This window comes from Mycteria americana, chromosome Z (assembly GCF_035582795.1).
Source record: "Mycteria americana isolate JAX WOST 10 ecotype Jacksonville Zoo and Gardens chromosome Z, USCA_MyAme_1.0, whole genome shotgun sequence".
NCBI classification, from domain to species: Eukaryota; Metazoa; Chordata; class Aves; order Ciconiiformes; family Ciconiidae; genus Mycteria; species Mycteria americana.
This window is the reverse complement of record NC_134396.1, coordinates 32,645,008-32,663,823: the sequence shown is the minus strand read 5'-3', so window position 1 is coordinate 32,663,823 and position 18,816 is coordinate 32,645,008. Positions and strand designations below refer to the sequence as shown.

Here is an 18,816-nt window from a genome sequence, read left to right as displayed (position 1 = left end):
CAATGCATGAAAAGAAGCCATTCTGAAAAGAATGGGGATATTAGGATTCGAGCAAACGACCTGATGCAGCATGGAGAGGTCTCCAGTATCAAAAGTGTCTTGAAAGCAGAAATCTTCCTAATTTCCTGCACTTCTTTTTTTTTTAATCCATAGCATCCCCAAAGGCTGTAGCTGGGTTGTAATTGGGTAATCGGCATATCACAGCCAGATTGACTAACTCAGTCTCTTGCTTTATGCCTCTACCCAGACTTCCCACTATGTAGGCCACTGCTAAGATTGGCTACTTCTTCATGCAAAATTTCAAAATTGTGGTTTCATTCTGAACTGTGAATAAAGAAGATTTGAAATGCTGAAATCCCTGACAGAATGGCTTGTTCCTCCCTTTGCACAGCCCTGATAGATGCTTCTTACTAGTCAGTCTCTGTTTATACTCTGGGGTTATGACAGTTTAAGCATATTAAATTTTCTACTGATTTTGTTGTTATAGTAAAATGTGCATATATATGCCCCAAATAGCACCAGCCATGTTAACCTCATTTTACAGAATGGAAGAATCTGTTACAAGGCTTGCAAAACAGTTTGGAAATACCAATGCAAACTCCTCTGAACAGAGAGATTTGCTTCTCATTATTTGCCATCAGAGTGCATCAGACTGCCTAACTAGACTGTGTGTGAAAAACCTGTTGGAAGGTCACTTTTTTCCCTGCAAATGACTGGTAACTGAACTGAAATCTGGTATTTTGCTAACCCTGACAGACAGATGAGCACGACTGCCAGCGGTCCTATATTCAGCAGAGCTGTGCTGCAGCAAGCTGGGGTTGATTTTGAACTGTTATTTCTGTTTGGCCTGACTTGCAGAGTGTTGGTCAAATCAGGCCCTTAGTGCACACTGTTTCCCCTGCAGCCTCCTGTTCTTTGCAGAGGTCTGGGTCAGGGGTCTAGAGCGAGTGGAGATCAAGGCTTCATCTGTGCACCTGGTGATGGGACTGCCTCCACACCTGGGTGTGGGTGGAACACATAAATAACAAAGTAAGAGAAAGAAAGGGTACAAACACTTCCAGATCTTTTTGTTCTTCGCTTGTGAACAACTCTCGTGATCACTCCAATAACAGCACTTAACACACATTTTGTGCCCTTGGAAAGACTATCCCCACTGGCTAATTCTGTGCTGCTTCCTCTTAAACCTGGGCTGGTGCTCACTTAACATGTCAGGAATGCTTACAATCCACATCAGACCAAAAAAAAGAAAAAAAAGTATGATTTGCTTTGAATCCTGCCGCTAGAGGATTTAATATTAGTAAATATCACAGCTTTTACATGACCCTAAATACTATGTATAAATAATTTTTTTTTTTCTCTTTTCTCTGCCACATCAGTGAATGCTAGTATGCAATCTGGACAAAAGTTATTAAAATTATGGTAATAAAGAAAATGAAAAGCCTCCTCTGATTTTATTTATTTTAAATAAACTTCGGTCATCTTCATCTTAAAGTAAAATAATGTAAGAGGACTAACTTACCTGCCCTATTTTCACATCTCATGTTTTCATAGGTCACTTTGGCTCATCAGTAGCATCTTATTTCATATTCTTGCGCTGGATGTACGGAATAAACATGATTCTCTTTGGACTGACCTTTGGACTTGTAATGGTGCCTGAGGTGGGGATCTTTTAAATTATCATTGAGAATTGTTATGTGAATTTCTGTGTTTGCAGTGAGATTTCATAGGACTGGACCTTTAAATAAATTCGTAATTTCTTTATGCTCCTTTTAAAAGTATTAAGTGTACTAAGGCTGTAAAGATGTACTTTGTGGACAGTTGTCTCTACAGAGAGATGTCTTGAAATAGACACGACTGAAAAATGTATATAGGGTTGTGTCCTAAAAATGTTTTCCCATGGTCTGGGATGGTGCTAAAGTTCTGTTTTTTCTATGGAGAACTAAGGAGAGGAACTGAGACTAAGAAGCAGCCAAGTGGATTATCTTGACTAAAAAGTGCATTGCAATAGAAAGATACATTTCAGGCCTCTGAGGCACCATGGATCCTTTTCAGTTGCCTTAATACTCACATGCTGATAAGGCCCAACAGGGCTGTAAAGTCACGAGAGAGACACCTCAAGTTTTGCGCCGTGTGCAGCACCACTGTTAATAACGCTGCTCAAGGCAGATGTAATTCAAGCAGAAATCACTTCTGTGAAATTTAATATTTTTCTAGTTCTCTTGAACCACCATATTGTCTTCCTAAAAAGAGGGCTTATATGGAATTAAAAGTACTGTGACATCTTCCTGATTTCACTATTCCACATCCTTTTACTGATCTTCTAGTAAGCAGATGGGAGAGTCGGGTAGGAATTTCCAACAGCTGCCTAGTACAGCATTTCAGTAGCATGATCCAACTTCCACTGAAGCCAAAACAGAGAAAATGCCCACCAGTTTTAGGGTAAAGACTGGAAAGGACCCCTTGAGGACATATATAGTGGCTGAGCAAGCATCTCGCCAGCAGCAGTGGAACTCTCAGAATCCAAAAACTGGATTGCTAACATCTTCCCATATATTTCAATTAAAAAAACAATAAAATCCATAATGCAAGAAAAATAAATCTTCTGGTCTTGTCTGTAAGACAAACACCACTCATCAGAGGAATTTGGACTTCTATGTTGCCTTTGAATGTAAGCGGCACAGTTTGACAATCCATTGATACTAGTGGAACATCACTTTAAATTCAGAAAACACCATTAATGCATACTTTAAGCACAGTTTCAATCATTAATGTGAGGAGCAGTGAAAAGAATTGGAGAAGTAGGTCATCCTCACTAAGGAGTTTAGGAGCATAAAACAAGAAATGACAGATCACTATCCCTTCCCTGTGTTGGTATTTTGCTTTAAAATGTAAATTGCTCTCATTTTTGGTTCCAGGCTTTGATGGGGAAGCCATATGGCTCTTTACCTAGAAAAACTGTCCCAAGAGCTGAAGAAGCAAGTGCTATGAATTTTGCTACTCTCTGGGATTTTAGTGTAAGTGCATAAACTTGCAATGCTCCATATTCACATGACTCTTTGATTATTATGGGCTTTTATGTCATTATTTAATGACATAAGTGAAATATTTCAGGAGAAAATGGCAAAAGAATTAATTTACATATTTTTTTCACAATTTCCGAGTATAGATATTTCCTTCTGCCAAAATATATAATGAAGCTCAATGTCCACACGCACATTTCAGTATGTGCAGTAATCCAAAGACACATGGGAAAAAGTCTCAAAGCTGAATTCACATCCCTGCGTACTGACTTTCCATTTCTTAAGAGTGAATTTGGTCGTCTGTTTTTATATGATTAAGGTTCTGAATTTGAGGATGCAGTGTGAATAAGAAAAAAGAAAAGAAATTCCAATAATGTGCTTTGTAGGCTTTCTCTAAAAAAAAGAATGCTATTTTTAGTTTTTCTCAGTCTTATAGAATATGCATATATTTTAGCTGAATTGAGAAGCATGTCTTAATTCTTTATCATTGATCTGATGCCCAGTCTAGCCTGTGGATTTATACCTCCTGTACTGACAAGCTAATGGTATATTCCTAAATATGTCATACTGCTTTTTCTTCCTGAAAACAACAGTTTTATCTAATTTTGCACGTGGCCTGTCTCTCTAGTTGGCCTCTTTATATAAAGATAGTATAATTTTGCATAAAGTCAGCTGATGATAAATTTGGTATTACAATATGTTGCTCAGAAGGCTGTTAGGTTTCTCTATGGCGTGCAATGTCATCAAAAGGTACTCTTCACCTGTGAAAGGGTGCAACTGTCTAGTTAAGGTTTTCCTTCAGATTAATGGAAGCAGCATCCACTGAACTGTGTTCTCAACCTGCTGCACTCTTTCCCTTCTGTAAGAAGTACCAAGAGTTTTAAAGAGTTATGCATATACATCTCTTTCAGCACTTGAGTGGTTTTAGCAACAGAAAGCATGAATATGATGTTGGAAGCAGACCCATTTCTTGGAAAAATAAACTCAGGTGCAGGTTCCCCCAGTTCACAGCTCAGCCTCTCCAGCTGCCTGCAGAACGACTCATCTGAAAGTGGCCTCTCCATGTAGGTTTGGCGCATGTGAGGTCCCATTCCACCCGTGCCAGTGAGGAGAACTATGCAGGCTATGGGGCTCTACACAGGCAATCCCAGGAGGGGCACAGGCAGATTTTCATACCTGTCCCCTTTCCAACAGGGGGTCAGCTCTGATCTCTCCTGATGAAACAGAAAAACAGTACAGCGTCTATGCTTCTCATTATTATTGCCACCTTTTAGTATAGTTAAGTTGTGGAGAGATCCCTAATCTTGTGACATGCAGATCTCAAACAGGATCCCTTGGTTTGCAGCTCAATACCTTCGTGTGGAGATTCAGATGATGCCAGATTTTGGTCCTTTATTTACCTTCCTTGGCTCTATTTTCAGTCTTCAGTGGAGGAAGAATCAGGTTGTTAAGATGACAGAACATTGGAAAAAACTTGACTGGATATACCCATTTTCTCATTTACAAGCAAATCTTTCAGGCTTATTAGCTGTAGACAACTGAATTTAAAGAAAATAATATAATAAGAGATAGAAATTACAATGTTTGTCTGTCTTCTGACTATGAAGGTATGTAAAGTGAACAGATTACTTCTGCTTTATTTTGCCACATAAAGTGATGGACCCTCCTTTGATACAAAAGCATGGGAGGATCTTTCTAAAAAGCCACGTATGTAACATTTTGGAATGACTGCTGCATAAAATGACATTGCATCTGGTTCATCAGGAGTTGTGTATTTGAATGACAGGAAGAATACATCTAGACATGTAGCTGGGAAGTTAGATAAAGATGACGACATTATAAAATGAGAAATTAAAACATCAGGGAGACAGTGGAGAAAAAGGAATCATAGTAACTTGGAGATTTTGTAAAGAGAACAGAGACTAGAAGAGCTTTATACAGCAAATGGGAACAAAGTTTTAAAATAAACATATTTGAGAAAAGATGAATGAAGACAGATGGTGGAAAGAGAGGGGAAGTTTATAATAACATTCAGAAACAGGATCTGACAGCTCTGAAGAATAAAGTACAGTAAATAACAGAGTAGCAGTTAACACAAGGAGCAAATGCAAAGGTAATAAACACAGAATAGGGCAGTGAAAGAGATGGATCCCCTGAAATATTGAGGGGAAAAAAGAATTTTCTTGAGGCATGTCAGATTGACAAATACTCACTGAAGACAATGACATCTTGAATTATACAGCACAGGAAATAGTATCTTTCATCTGCTAGCAGTTCTTGTATGCTACCAAGTAAGTTACAAAGAAATGAACCCATATCAGCAACATTATTTCATCCTAAAAAAAAATGCAAAACCCCACCAACCTTTAAGACAGTAAAGAAAAGATGAGCTCGACATATCTTTTGCTTTTTTGGCCTGAAATTGTAATCATTTCACTGACATGGCAAAGAGAAACAGTTTTGGATCTAGATACATTTTACATGGAATTCAGTTTTAACGTTGTCTATTTTACAGTTCAGATAAGAATCCAAACCTAAAAAAATCAGTCTCTCAAGGCTCATTACAATAAAGCATTTGACCGATATTCTTATCTCACCCTTCTTTTATGTTAGGCTCAGAAAGGAGTGAAAGAGATCTTCCATGCATGTGTACATGTGCACAGCTAAAGATGTTTCAAGTCTTATGGTGAAATGCAGCAGGCAAAGCCCAGGAAACAACATACTGAATGACACGCAGTGGAGGAATTATCTCTGACTTTGCAGAACACAGCAACTTAAAAAGCATTTTAATAATCTGAGGGATCCAAAAGGCTCTCCAGAGCCGCGTTAGGCTGTGTTGAAAGCTGGGCTAAGATGGGATTATAGGATGCTTTAATGAGCAAAAAGATGCAAAAGACATACTATTGAATTTGAATATGTCCTGACTGGTGTAATGTTTTACTAGTAATTAGAAATAAATGTGTTCTTTAACAATATTTCCCTTATCAGAGAAGAACATACTGTTATCTGTTATGTGTAGGCACATCTCTCAAAGCTAGTCTGATATGAAGAAAAAGAAGATATGTTGATTACCAAATCAAGGCATTTTGAATAATATTTCTGTTTATCATATATTAATATTTCATTTTCAGCTTAGAATTGTGAATTAGGTTTTTCAGATAACACTGACATTTCATATATAGTAAGAACTACAATAAACTAAGTGCATGTTTTGCAATAGTATATGAGAAAGATGTTACTGATTTTAAGTAAAATAAGCAGCTGAAAAGCAAAAGGGAAGTAAATGGCTTTTTTACTTCACAAAACCCTCAGCTTACTGTATTAGTGTCAAAGAAGTAATGCATAGTCTATCCGCCAATTACATGGTCAAATACCCTGTATTTGACTTGAAATCATTACATCCAGCTGGAGCTTTGCCATTGCTGTGCTTGTGCTGAGCTGTCCTTGTAAAGGTTCTGGATATAGTCTTCTAGGAGGTGAGTTCTTGCTCTAATCTGAGGAAGTTTTAGCTATTTGGATCATTTTAGATACCAGCAATTCCTTACAGTTAATAATGTACTAGTAATTATTTTGAAAAATCAGTAATATGACCTGTAGAAGAGAGGGTAATTGTCATTAAGATTCTTAGAAAAGGAGATACACTTTGAATTGCTGAGAAGGAAGGTACACTTACATTGCACTTTTTACAGGCTCCAGTCTAAGTGTAAAAAAACCTGCATACTGAATAATTATCCATAAAATGCAACTAACTACTGTTTAACATATATTGAATGATCACCCAATGAATAGCAGACAACATTGCTAGACAGAGAAGGTGTATGAGAATTTTATATCAAATAGACTATGCAAGTAAATTTTAGAAATGTGAAAATTAAGTTAAAAATCTGGCATTTTATCTGCAAGTAACTTGTACAAAAAATTTTGTAAACAGAAATGTTTTTGTCTTTACAACAAGTATGTGGATGAAAAAGTTTTGACCCATTAAATCGTAGATGGATTTCCCATGAAGAGTTTTAAAGAGAAAAGATTTGAAAGTTGACATGAAATATTCTAAGTCTTTCTAAATGAAAGGAGAGATTTTCCATCCTGTGAGATTTATTATAGCGATGCTTACAACTGTTTTGAATGCATTTAGATGAATGTTTCAATACATTGCTATTGGTACAATTTCTGATTACGTCCATATTTAACTGACATGACATTATAATTTTTGCTGACTTTTCAGGGCTTTGCACAGTATTCTGTACTCTTTTATGGTTACTATAATAACCAGAGGACAATTGGATGGCTCAAGTTCAGGATGCCTCTTTCGTATTTCCTTGTTGGCGTTGGGACTATTGGCTACAGCTTTATGATTGTCATTCGAACGTAAGTTCTCCTTGGCTTTGGAATAATGTACATTCAAAAAGGCAGATAATTCCACTGTTGATCACTGAGACTTTTTAAAAGATGATAATTGTAAAGGCAGAAAAATGCAAGATCAAGTGCAAGGTCAAAGTCATGTAAGATTCCTTCAGCCTGTGTTTATTTATCTATTGTTCTGCACCAGCAGCTCTGTTGCAGTGTTGTGGAAGTGGGAAAAAATCTTTACTGAAATAACATAACACTTCCCTCCTGCAACTTCAAAATGAAAACTGAATGCATAAAATAAGGAACAGAGCTATCAGCCCATCTTTTCATAATACTGTGCCTCTAGCAGAATGTCAGCTAACATGCAGGAAATTCAATTGTTCTACCTTTAATGGTACCTTATGTGAGTTAAATTCTTTTATGAAGAAAGAAGGCAAGAGAGAAAAGAAACATATGGCAAATAATTCTGTGTGTAACTCACAGTCAGCAGTAAATTATTCTCAGCAAGACTATAGTGGTTAGGTCACATTTGCACACTGGTGTAGAAGAACTAATGTTACTGGCCATTGTAAGGGTTTAATGTTCTGTGGAATGCAAAATAATCTCCAGCAGTGTGAAAACTATGCTTAATATAATGTTAAGAACATAATGTTAAAACAGTAGGAAGCATAGGGGTAAGTGAAACGGGCCCTAAGCAGTACAACTGGTGATATATTAGCCTTTTGGGTCTTAAATTCTGGACTTGAATTTTGCCTTAGGATCAGAATTTAAATGAAATAAAATTATTATTTTTTAGCCAAATTCACTATTGGAATAAACTGTGATAATTCTGATAGTTTCTAAGGAGATAGGCCGCCAATCAATACAATGTTTAATACTCTTGATTCAAGCAAGGTGACCAGCTGCCACAACAATACAGTTAGCTATAGTGGTAGCTTTAAAAGATGCCTATGGTGAAAAAAATCAGAAGATTGCAGGTCAAGATTCAAGGACACTTGTGAATATAGAGAAAACTGCAGTTAATCTATTTCCACTGTTTTGTGCTGAAGTCAGTATTTTTCACTTGCATGAGCCCTAGATTAACTCATGTTCTGTTTTTCGAATATTGCATGGTTTCCTGCATAGGGCAAGAAGCATTTCAGAAGAAAAAAAAGTCTTCAGTTACATATATGTATTTTTGGAGGAGGAACAAACTACTGCAATAAAACTGTAATTGGTTTAGCTCAAAAATATATTTTAAAATATTTTTGATAATGTACTGGTGAAGATTAGAAAAATCTTAATCTCAGACAATTGTATTTCAATGACTGTCATCCAGACCAGAAAGAAAAATTCCTTCTAGCAGAAAATCCCTGTGGCTCAAACAAAGGAATATCCTTGAGGAAAAAACACGTTGTACGTGATAACTTCCCATCTGGCCATGTGACAGTAATGCTGATCAATATTTACGTAATATTATGAGCAGTTCTTGCAGTCTTCTGCTCTTTACTATTTCTCCAAAAAGCAACACGGTGGGCACAGAAACTAAAAGCAGTGTAACAGGAGCTGCTATGATTTTTCTGCTATTGACTGAGATCTGGAAGAGGGAATATCTACGTGAAAGAGGTAGTGAGGATTATAAGCACTATTATTCTATTTAGAGGAAATACTTAGATTTAGGGCTCCTCTCCGCAGCTCTTCCAGTACATAATATAAAATTGAAACATTTCTGGTCTCACAGAAATGGTATCCTAACCACAAGACTGTTCACTATTTCATTAAGAACTCTTGAGAAGGAATTATTTTAGTCTAGAAACCAGCAGCAGGGCAGATCCTACCAAGAACCTTTCATTATCTCTGTCCCTTCTGTATATGAGCAGTAAAACAAAAAAAAACAACCCTGGTATCGGTTTAGGACAGTTCAGAAGGATTTTCTGTATTATTTACTTACTATTCTCTTTCTAGATTTGAAAGTATGTATTTTACTGCTAAAAATGTGGTATGTAGAATGTATTGATATTAATAACATAACTCTACTGCATTAGTGATCTTTAAAATAGGCATTGCCTTTTCCTGACCAAGAAATCAATAGAATACTGAAGGCTAAATGGTTTGTGCCCTACCAATATACTCTATCCTTGTGCTTAATGGTTTGAATTAAGAGATAAGTATGCAGAAGCAAGACTACTATTAATACATGAATGACAACACTTTGAAATAGAGAAGTTAGTACTCAAGATTAAGACAAATCACTGCAGAAATAATTTGGTGTTTCTGGATACTGTTATAAATCTTGTTTATAAGTGCATAGGAGATGAAAGGGAAGATAGCAAGCTGTATTAGTGCTACTTTTGTATGTTATAACCAGGTTTTGTTCTGGCTTGTTGTTTTAGAATTCTTTTTTTCTCTTTGTGAAGTCTGTAATAAAATCTGTTGCAGTTCAGGGTGCTCTGCAGCTTTCTATTTGAGAGAACTTCTTGATATTGTTTTCCTATTGAGTTTCTTATCCAGCAGAGTTTCTCTGAGGTGTTATGAAATAAATTCATTCTTTCTCATCAAAATGTGTGTTCTGAGCTCACAAATTGTCTAAATATGAAAATCTCCATCCTTCTCTCTTGTTTCAGACTGAACTTTCTAGATTTAGAATAACATGTCTGACTGCAATATAGTTTTTTTCAGAACAATGTTAGAATTTAGGAACAATTTAAAAATCATGCTCACATAGCAGAACTAGTTCTGACAAGGTCTTCCTGTGTCTTTCTGGCTTTTGTAGAATGGCAAGGAATGCAAATGAAGACGGTGGTGGGGATGATACTAGTTTTAATTTCAGCTGGAAAATGTTCACAAGCTGGGACTACTTGATTGGCAATCCTGAGACAGCAGATAATAAGTTTGCCTCCATCACAACAAGCTTTAAGGTAAAATAGAGCTCACTAAGGAGACCTGATTTGTCTTTCATACTGGTGTGAATCAGTGGAAATAAGGTCAAGTATTAGCTGTGCCTGAGGCCTAGAAGCTTAAACTAGAATTCGCAGCTCTGTACCCTTCTGAGTCTGGGTCTTTGTGCCTTGCCGTCTTAATTTTTTACTTTTGATTGTGGAAGAAAAAGCATTAATGGCATCTTTTGTGACTGCAGCCACTCTGTGACTGCAGTACTAGTTTTAGAAAAATGATTCTACTGTAAAGATAATCTTTTCATTTTTCTCATCTCTGATGGCTTCCAGTTTCTATGGCGCTTGTCTGAAAAACTTTTTTTTAAAATGCTGGTGACATTTTGCCAGCCTCACATTATCATCTTCTCTTGCTACACTGAAGAGATACCATGAGATAAAGCAATAGGATCACCTATAAAGGGCTATTCATCATGTCAAAAGAATTGGCCCCAGAATTTTGAGTGTGTATTTGCTTTTCAGTAAGAAAAAACACACAGTTTGCAAGGCAATACAAGGTGTTCTTAGGCCTCTTTTCAGTTTATAGGGTATGTATGTTGATTTCGCGAGTCATTGTGTGAGGAATCTGGGGCAGGATGCGAGATGCACCGCTGTGAGAAGAGTGAAAGGCATATATTCTATCAGTTGAATGTTAAAGATTGTGTTTCTACACTGGGGTCACTGGGACACAGCAGCGCAGCATGTGGGAAAATTTAATCTTGAGTGTAATAATGTATAGGGAATACACTGACAAGGTGTTGCCAGGTAATGAACAAGATGCTAGACTTGCAGTCACACTGACAACATACAGCGTGAGAGCTAGAGGACCAAGCACTAGCTGCTCTACCCAATCGCGCACAACACCCTTCGTTTCTATAATGGTGTTACAGCCAATATACCCCCTCACCCTGCCCGCACTCCCAGCTGCAGGCATAAAAGATAACTGTACTCCAAGTCAGGAGAAATAAAAGGTCCCAGGAAAACAAATACTGAAGAAATACTGACTGAAAGCACTGGAACTGTGTGAGCTTTCCCTGCCCGCCTACTAAGGTCAGTTGCTGGAAAGCTCTTTGGAGAAGAATACAAATCAGTTGAGACAGACTTAATTTTGAGAAATAAACTTATGAAGCTGTACTGTGATCTTTGCAAACGAGCAAGGAACCTCAGAAAGAAAGGATGAAGTCTGGCTTGGGTGAGGTCATGGGAGTTTTGCTCAAGAGCTGCTGCAATCTCCTTTCATTTATGTAACAAACACCAGTCATAAGAAAAGCAGAGCCATGCAGAGTAATTATTACAATGCAGGAGTTCAGCTTCCCCTCTGGGCAACTGATCTCTATACCAAAGTGATAAGCTGTAACCAAACTCCCTTTTCACGAGGACACTTCAGAGCAAAAGCTCTTTCTGCTGGCAAAAGTAGGAGCTGGAGATTATAGTTACACCAGAGTCTTAATATTTATCAGTCCTGGCTAAGGGTAAATGTGGGGCAAACATTTTATTCTGCAGTCTGAAGCAGAGCACTGTTTGCCTTTTTTGGCATCTAAACTGTCTTTACTTTCCTTCTGAATTGCTTTTTTCTCACAAAGGCACATTTTAAAAGCGTGACAGTTCCTTTTCTGGCAGCTAGTCACACATTTATCCTGGGTGGGTCACTCAGCCTCATAGCACCTCGCAAGCTGACAGAACATGCTGGTTTCTTTTTGGCACACGAGTGCAGGTGTAACGAGACTCAGTGGGGACGCACTCAACAGAAGCAAAGCAGACTCTGGGGAGCCAAAACCCCAGGGCCCACCAGGGTCCAAAACAGATTTTACGAGACAATATAAGCTCATCTCAAAACATGAAGCCCAGGTGTGCATTCACATCTTTGTAATTTATTTAACTGACTTCTAAGAACTGGGGAAGCAATGTGGGCTCTTGACCATTAAAGTACTCATAATATTCTTTTCTTTCTAACAAGTGCAGGAAGCTATCGTGGAGGAGCAGGAGAGCCGAAAAGAGGAAAATATTCACTTGACTAGATTCCTGAGGGTTCTTGCTAACTTCTTAGCCCTATGCACACTTGCTGGGAGTGGCTACCTCATCTTTTTTGTTGTCAGAAGATCCCAGAAATTTGCCCTGGAAGGTCTGGAGAACTACGGGTGGTGGGAAAGAAATGAAGTTCGTGCTAGCACATTTCTAAAATAGATGTGGTTTGAAACTGTGTTCCTCTACTCTGCATGTTGCCTTTTTTTCCTGAGAATTTAAATACTCTGAGTGTGGGTGGTAAACGTCTAACAAAAGAATTGTTCTTGTCTCTCTGTTTCCTGCTTCATTAAAATGATTATTCCTTGGTTGGTTCTTTCAAATGCCCCTTTGTATTTAGTTTTCATTTGAGGCCTTTACATTTTCTCCTCTGTACTCTTAAGAATGTTTTCCAGCCACTCTATGGACTTACAAGATCTGTTCAAGGAGCCTGCTCTCCTGTTGCTTTCCTCCTGAGACTGGCCCAAGCAAATTGACTGGTGTGTGGGCATATCCAAAGTTATTTGGGGCCTCATGGATACAATTCTGCAGTGTAGCAACAGAATGAAACGCATTCCTTCCAGTTCCAGCTGCCCAGTCCAAGAGTCCAATACCCTTTTTTTGTGCTTAGTCTGCTTTCTTCTAGAGCAGATGCAGCCCTGCCTGATAGAGGTGTGTAGTGATAGTGATTGTGTTTGCTATAACAGTCTGCAGTAAGCCCCTGAAGTCAGTGTTGCTATATGAAAACCTGGACAGGTTTTACTTTCTTAGCAAAGACACTGCTGTGTATGTTGTAAAACTAGCTGTTTGTTACTTAAAGCTCATCTTCTGAGCTGGAGTGTAAGGTAGATACCTGATTTAAGGTAAGACAAAAAAGACGCCAGCCTCACAAAGCTGTTGGGATGAGTGACAATGAAATAAGGAAAGTCAATCCTTATTTTCAACACCAAAACCTGACGGAGAAAGTAATGTAAAAAACACCAGAAATCCACCTCTGGAATCCAGAGAAATGGGGCTGTTGAGATTGGGTTAAGTTACTTGATAAAAGTTATTACATTTTTATCTGATGGGAAAGAAAAGTCGTGTACAAAACTGCTTGGCTTAAAGCAACACGAGCTCTAAGTGTGACAACAGACTAGCAGATGAAGACAGTTCAGGAAGAATTCAGCTTTCTCTCAACTGAAGGGTGTGGTAACAGATTTGTACGAACAAGAACTGTGCTACCGAAAGCTGTTATATTAGTTTATGCTGCAATCTGGAAAGTAGTTAAACATATGTGTGTTTACATTCATTGTTTTACTTTTGTTTGCTTTAAAAAAAAATGCTGCTAAGGAGACTGTATCACAGAACTAAGCTCTGGAGCAGGTGTGTCTCTAAAGGATAGTGGATAAGGCAACATTGCCATTATTTGGCTAAAAAATTTTTCCTATTGACAGGTAATGAACACATTTGTGAGGTACAAAATATTGCCCTTGATTCAATATTAATATTTAATTACATAAATATATTTGGCTTCTGTGTAATAGCCATTTCAACATTTTTCTTTTTTCTAGATCAAGCTTTCTTGTGTTTGTATCATCAATAAATGAATTGAGATTTTGATCAAAAAAAATCCCATAAGCATTTAATGTATTACTTAGAGCAAATGAAAGTGCAGCTCTGACATACAATTCAATCAACAGTATGTAAAAATTGACATTCTTCATAAAAATATTAAGCTCCTTTTGTAAGGAATTTCTTTTCCTCACACTGGATGTATTAAGGGATTAAAAAATGTTTACATGTAATTATGGTGTCCTTGGAGCAATCCAGGGTAAATACATTTTGTATCATCTGTTCCTGAAGCTCACAGCCTAATAAAGTGTCACTGGTGACTTTGTGGGCAAGACCTTTTTCTCTCTATCCTCCTCTATCCTCTATCATAATGTTGTAAATTTTTAAACTCCCTCTTTGTATCGGCAGTACCTAGTTATGTCAGATCACAGTTCAGATAAAATTGTCTAGTGTGTCATGGAGAGCAGGAAATTAGTGGAAACAGGCAGACTGGGACTGTTAAGGGATTTCATCAGACTTTGCATCACTCCTCATACATGGCTGTGGCCTGGTGGTTGACAATTTCCCCATGACTGTGGAAATTTTGGTCAAATGGAGGATAATGCCACTGAATCCCTTGGTAAAGTGTTCTGAAATTGCGTGAAAATTGCTGAACAAAATTTACTTTCTCATTTGATAGAAGATAGTTTGCAGAGCTAGAAGGTAGTATGAGCATCTATCTGGTACTGAGGTATCTTGTTTTCTCAAATGTATTGCTGTACTGTTTAATAATAAAGCTACTTAAAAGCAGAGAAAACTTATGAGGAGACAGACTGATTTCTCTGAATCAGAATCATTAACAACATTTGGGCAAAGAGGAGAAAAGTTTTACACATCAATTTTTGTTCCAGCAACAAAAAAAGTATAGCTTTAACATTTCAGGTCTTGCAAGCTGAAACAACTCCATAGATATTTTGCCAAAAATATCCTGCTATTTACTTTTAATGTTCCTAGTAGTGGGCATGGAGTACATTTATATTGAAGTTATTAAGCCATGTTTTCAATGCTCTGTTTAATTCTAGAAATGATCAGGCAGCTTTTATTAGTATGAAATATAATTTTTAATGCTAATTTATTTTTAAAAAATTAAACTGTATTTACAAGAAAAATTGGTCTTTCTGGAGCAGATGCTAGGCAAATCTATGACTACTGCAACCATTGCTGGTAGAAGATATGATTTATTTTAGCTAGACTACTTACTTTTAATTAACTTATCATTTAACCAACAAGCAGTTAGTGTTCAATATTTAATATTGTGTGGGCACAGTTTAATATGCTGGGGAGCTGGTATTTAGACGTGATTGCAGTCACAGGATTTCTTACCAGATTCATAGCAGCTGGAAAAGCTCATGTAAGCAGTAATTTTCTAGCTTTCAGAGTGTAATGCAAGGACTTGGTATGTGGAGTAGTTAATGTCACAGAGAGATAAAAAACTTTGTTTTGAACCAGAGTTTTAATAATTAGAGGGTGCCTCTTGGTTGTTGTTCCTTTCTTAGGGAAAATCCTGTCTCAGTAGGGCAGAGAGGGCTTTTGAGATTTGCTCAGCAGATAGTGAATATAAAACCACATTGGCTATCAACTGTAACTCTACCATGTATGCATGCTGGCATGCTGCCCCTATTCTGGCATATCATTCCACAGTTTTTTAAGTCACACAGAGCAGTGAAACTGTCACTGATAAAAAGAGGGGAAGAAAATCTGCTCCAGCACCTGAGCTTCAAGTTGACAAGAAGTCCAGACTATGTCATCTCCTTTCTGAAATCAAACTAGATTGAAGTGGCTAAAATTCAATGGACGATTCAACGGATGATTTCTTTGTCCAGCAAAATCACTCACAAGAAACTAAAAAATATAATGATAATATATCTATGAAACTATATGAGAAATGTTTACACTTTTGAAATATAGGACCCATCATAGTTTTTGGATTTTGAAAACTCAGTGTGCTACATTTTGTCTCAGTAAAACATTACACTTTTGGTTGTCATAATTTCTCACTTTTCAGCTTTGCAAGTTTCTGGGCCTCATTTCACCTCTTATCTTAATACTGTCTTTTCTGCAGAATTAGAAATGCTTTTGAGATGGGGAGCATGAATAGTCAACGCATGGAAAAATGCAGATAGGAAGCAAAAGAGAAAGAATATGCTGGCTTCAGATAAGTGGTAAAAAAGGCAGAACATAATAAAAACATAGAAAATATTGAATGTTCAAGAGAAAGAAAAGCAGTGACTTCTGTCCTGCCTCTCCCATGCAGCAACAAGGAAATTTTCAATAAAGTTAGCAGTACTATATTTAAAACTGGCCAAAGGACATATCTTTTCTTCCAAAATACATATTCACTATGTCTTCCAGTATGAGAATGAATTGAGCAGAAGCCAGCTTCAGAAAAAGCAAAAGGGAAGGAATGGTAGATGGTGGGTGCCAGTGCTATGAATGCCAAGTTTTATATCGTCTGAAGGAAGACTGATCTAAGGCATGAAAGAGAAATCCTCTGGAGATTACTAAATACATAAAGACCACACTTGACTGAACAAGTACCCAAACTGAATACAGTTGGAGTCTAGGACTTATTATTCATATATGTTTTCCCTGTTCTTGCTCATCCCTGGGCATCTGTTTGGGTAGGCCAACCTTTGGTGTGACCCAGGGCATCTCCTCTTATGCACACATTTGCCCCTGGAACTTGTTGCTGCAGGAGGATATGAGACACCAGAATCAGTGAGGATTCTGATTTGAGATTCAGCAGTATCACAACAGGACTGAAGATTTTTATTGATAAACAGGATATAGAGACTGTTACAATAAGTTTGAATATTAAGAATTCATGATTGGTCATGTTGGCTGTAGTTGACGCCTGCAGCTTTGCCATCTTGGACCATATTGGGCATAAAGTCTTTGGTTTAATGGTGACTGAGACAATATGTGTTATAAAATATGTTAGATACTTTGAAGACTTTAAGATAAAAAAGTTTACACAGTTCATGATGAAGAAAAAATAACCAATATTTTGATCACCTTCTAGAAGTACCAAAAAATAGGAATATCCACAATTCTCATAAGAGAAAATTTATTCAAAGCATTAATGTATGAAACCCAACTGGTTTATATTAACAGCTGTTATAAGGTAAAAGGTGACAGGAGATTCAAATATAAATTCTGCCTTTTTCAGTTATAAACCCAAGTGCTGCAAGAGATGATAGCTACAAGTTTTTGGTTGGTTGTTTCTTTTTTGAGTGTTATGAGGGAACAATGACTTCTTGTTATTTTAACAAGGTAATCCCAGTTACAAATAACACTACCTAAATACATAGAAAAAAATCAGTGAATTCCTGTAATCATTTAAAAAAATTTACATACTTCTTACAGGGTGCCACAAGCCATGCACAGAATGCACTACTGATTGCCTACAAATGCAAAAATCCAGTGATTAACTATAGAACTCATTAAAAACCAAGAATAGAAAAACAGCAAAAAGAAAGTCATTTTCATTAAGAATACCAGTCTCGTGGATAAAAGTTTTTAAGAGTGGGAATATACATATTTGTAAGTGAGTGAATTTATTTATTGGCGCAGTGCCTTTCTGCTGCCATATCATTTCTGAGAAGCAGGAGCAGACCTAACTCTCTTGGTAGCAAGAAGTTAGAAATTTATCAAAATTTATAATAGTTCTAGCAAAATGGATTCCAGCATGGATGAGAAATGCTAGTTTCAGACCAATCGGAAGACTGGAGTTCTGTGAACAATTAATTTTTTTTTTGACTAAATAAATTATTTTTACTTAATTTTTTTAATATGATTAATCTCAAATAAACATCTTTGTGTTTTTCAACAATCTTTGTGACTTAGATCGAGACAACATTTTCTGTTTCTTGTTTGTTGTTTTTAGTCCCTTAAAGACACACTTTTTGTAACGCAATTTTATTTTAAATTGCAATTGAATAACTGCACTCTTAAACTTTTTCAGTTATTTTAATTTTTGGCTGACACTATGAATTAGAACCAAAAGGTTCAAGTAGACTTGAAATAATTTTCAGCAATCACGTGGGAATGTTACATTACTAGGATGCATCACTTGTCTGTAGAATTTGTAAGCTATGTTGTATTTCAAACTTGCTATAAAAGTTAGTTGTCTGTTTTTCTCCATGTGTTTTCAGTAAACTGGTTTCATTTCCATACTGCTAAGATGATGAGTTAATCTTATTAGAGGTTCCTAAGAAAATCGGGCAGAAAGAAGCAGGGTTGATTTGAATTTGCTTATTTGGTGAGGACATGAGATCTGAGATAGAGCTGGGCAATCACCAGCCACATGAAATTTAATAAGAGCAAGTGCCAGATTCTCCACATGGGATGGGGTAATCCTGGTTATACGTACAAACTAGGGGATGAGAGGGAGAGGCTGGAGAGCAGCCCTGCAGAAAGAGATCTGGGAGTCTGGGTTGATGGCAGGTTGAATATGAGTCAACAGTGTGCCCTGGAAGTCAAAAGGGCCAACTGTGTCCTGGGGTGCATCAAGCACAGCACAGCTAGCCGGTCAAGGGAGGCGATTGTCCCACTCTATGCTGCACTGCTGCGGCCCCACCTCAAGTCCTGTGTGCAGTTTTGGGCGCCTTAATATAAGAAGGACATCAGACTATTAGAGCTTGTCCAGAGGAGGGCGATGAAGATAGTGAAAGGCCTCAAGGGCAAGGCTTACAAGGAGCAGCTGAGGTCACTTGGTTTGCTCAGCTTGGAGAAGAGAAGGCTGAGGGGTGACCCCATTGCATTCTACAACTTCCTCAAGGGGGGCAGTGGAGGGGGAGGTGATGATCTCTCTCTGGTGACCAGTGATAGGACACAAGGAAATAGAATGAAGCTGCATCAGGGGAAGTTCAGATTGGACATGAGGAAAAGGTTCTTCACTGAGAGGGTGGTCGGTCTCTGGAACAGGCTCCCCAGGGAAGTGG

At 37.5% G+C, this 18,816-nt stretch overlaps 1 protein-coding gene across 1 annotated transcript in view; it reads left to right on the top strand.

Moving 5' to 3' along the window:
- Positions 1 to 18,816, top strand: part of TMC1 (transmembrane channel like 1) — a 70,020-nt gene that overhangs the window by 35,316 nt on the left and 15,888 nt on the right. The window contains exons 7-11 of the mRNA XM_075527292.1: positions 1,552 to 1,658; positions 2,916 to 3,014; positions 7,246 to 7,388; positions 10,123 to 10,267; positions 12,242 to 12,436. Coding sequence (XP_075383407.1) covers positions 1,552 to 1,658; positions 2,916 to 3,014; positions 7,246 to 7,388; positions 10,123 to 10,267; positions 12,242 to 12,436 — 689 coding nt within the window. The remainder of the gene's footprint in view (positions 1 to 1,551; positions 1,659 to 2,915; positions 3,015 to 7,245; positions 7,389 to 10,122; positions 10,268 to 12,241; positions 12,437 to 18,816) is intronic.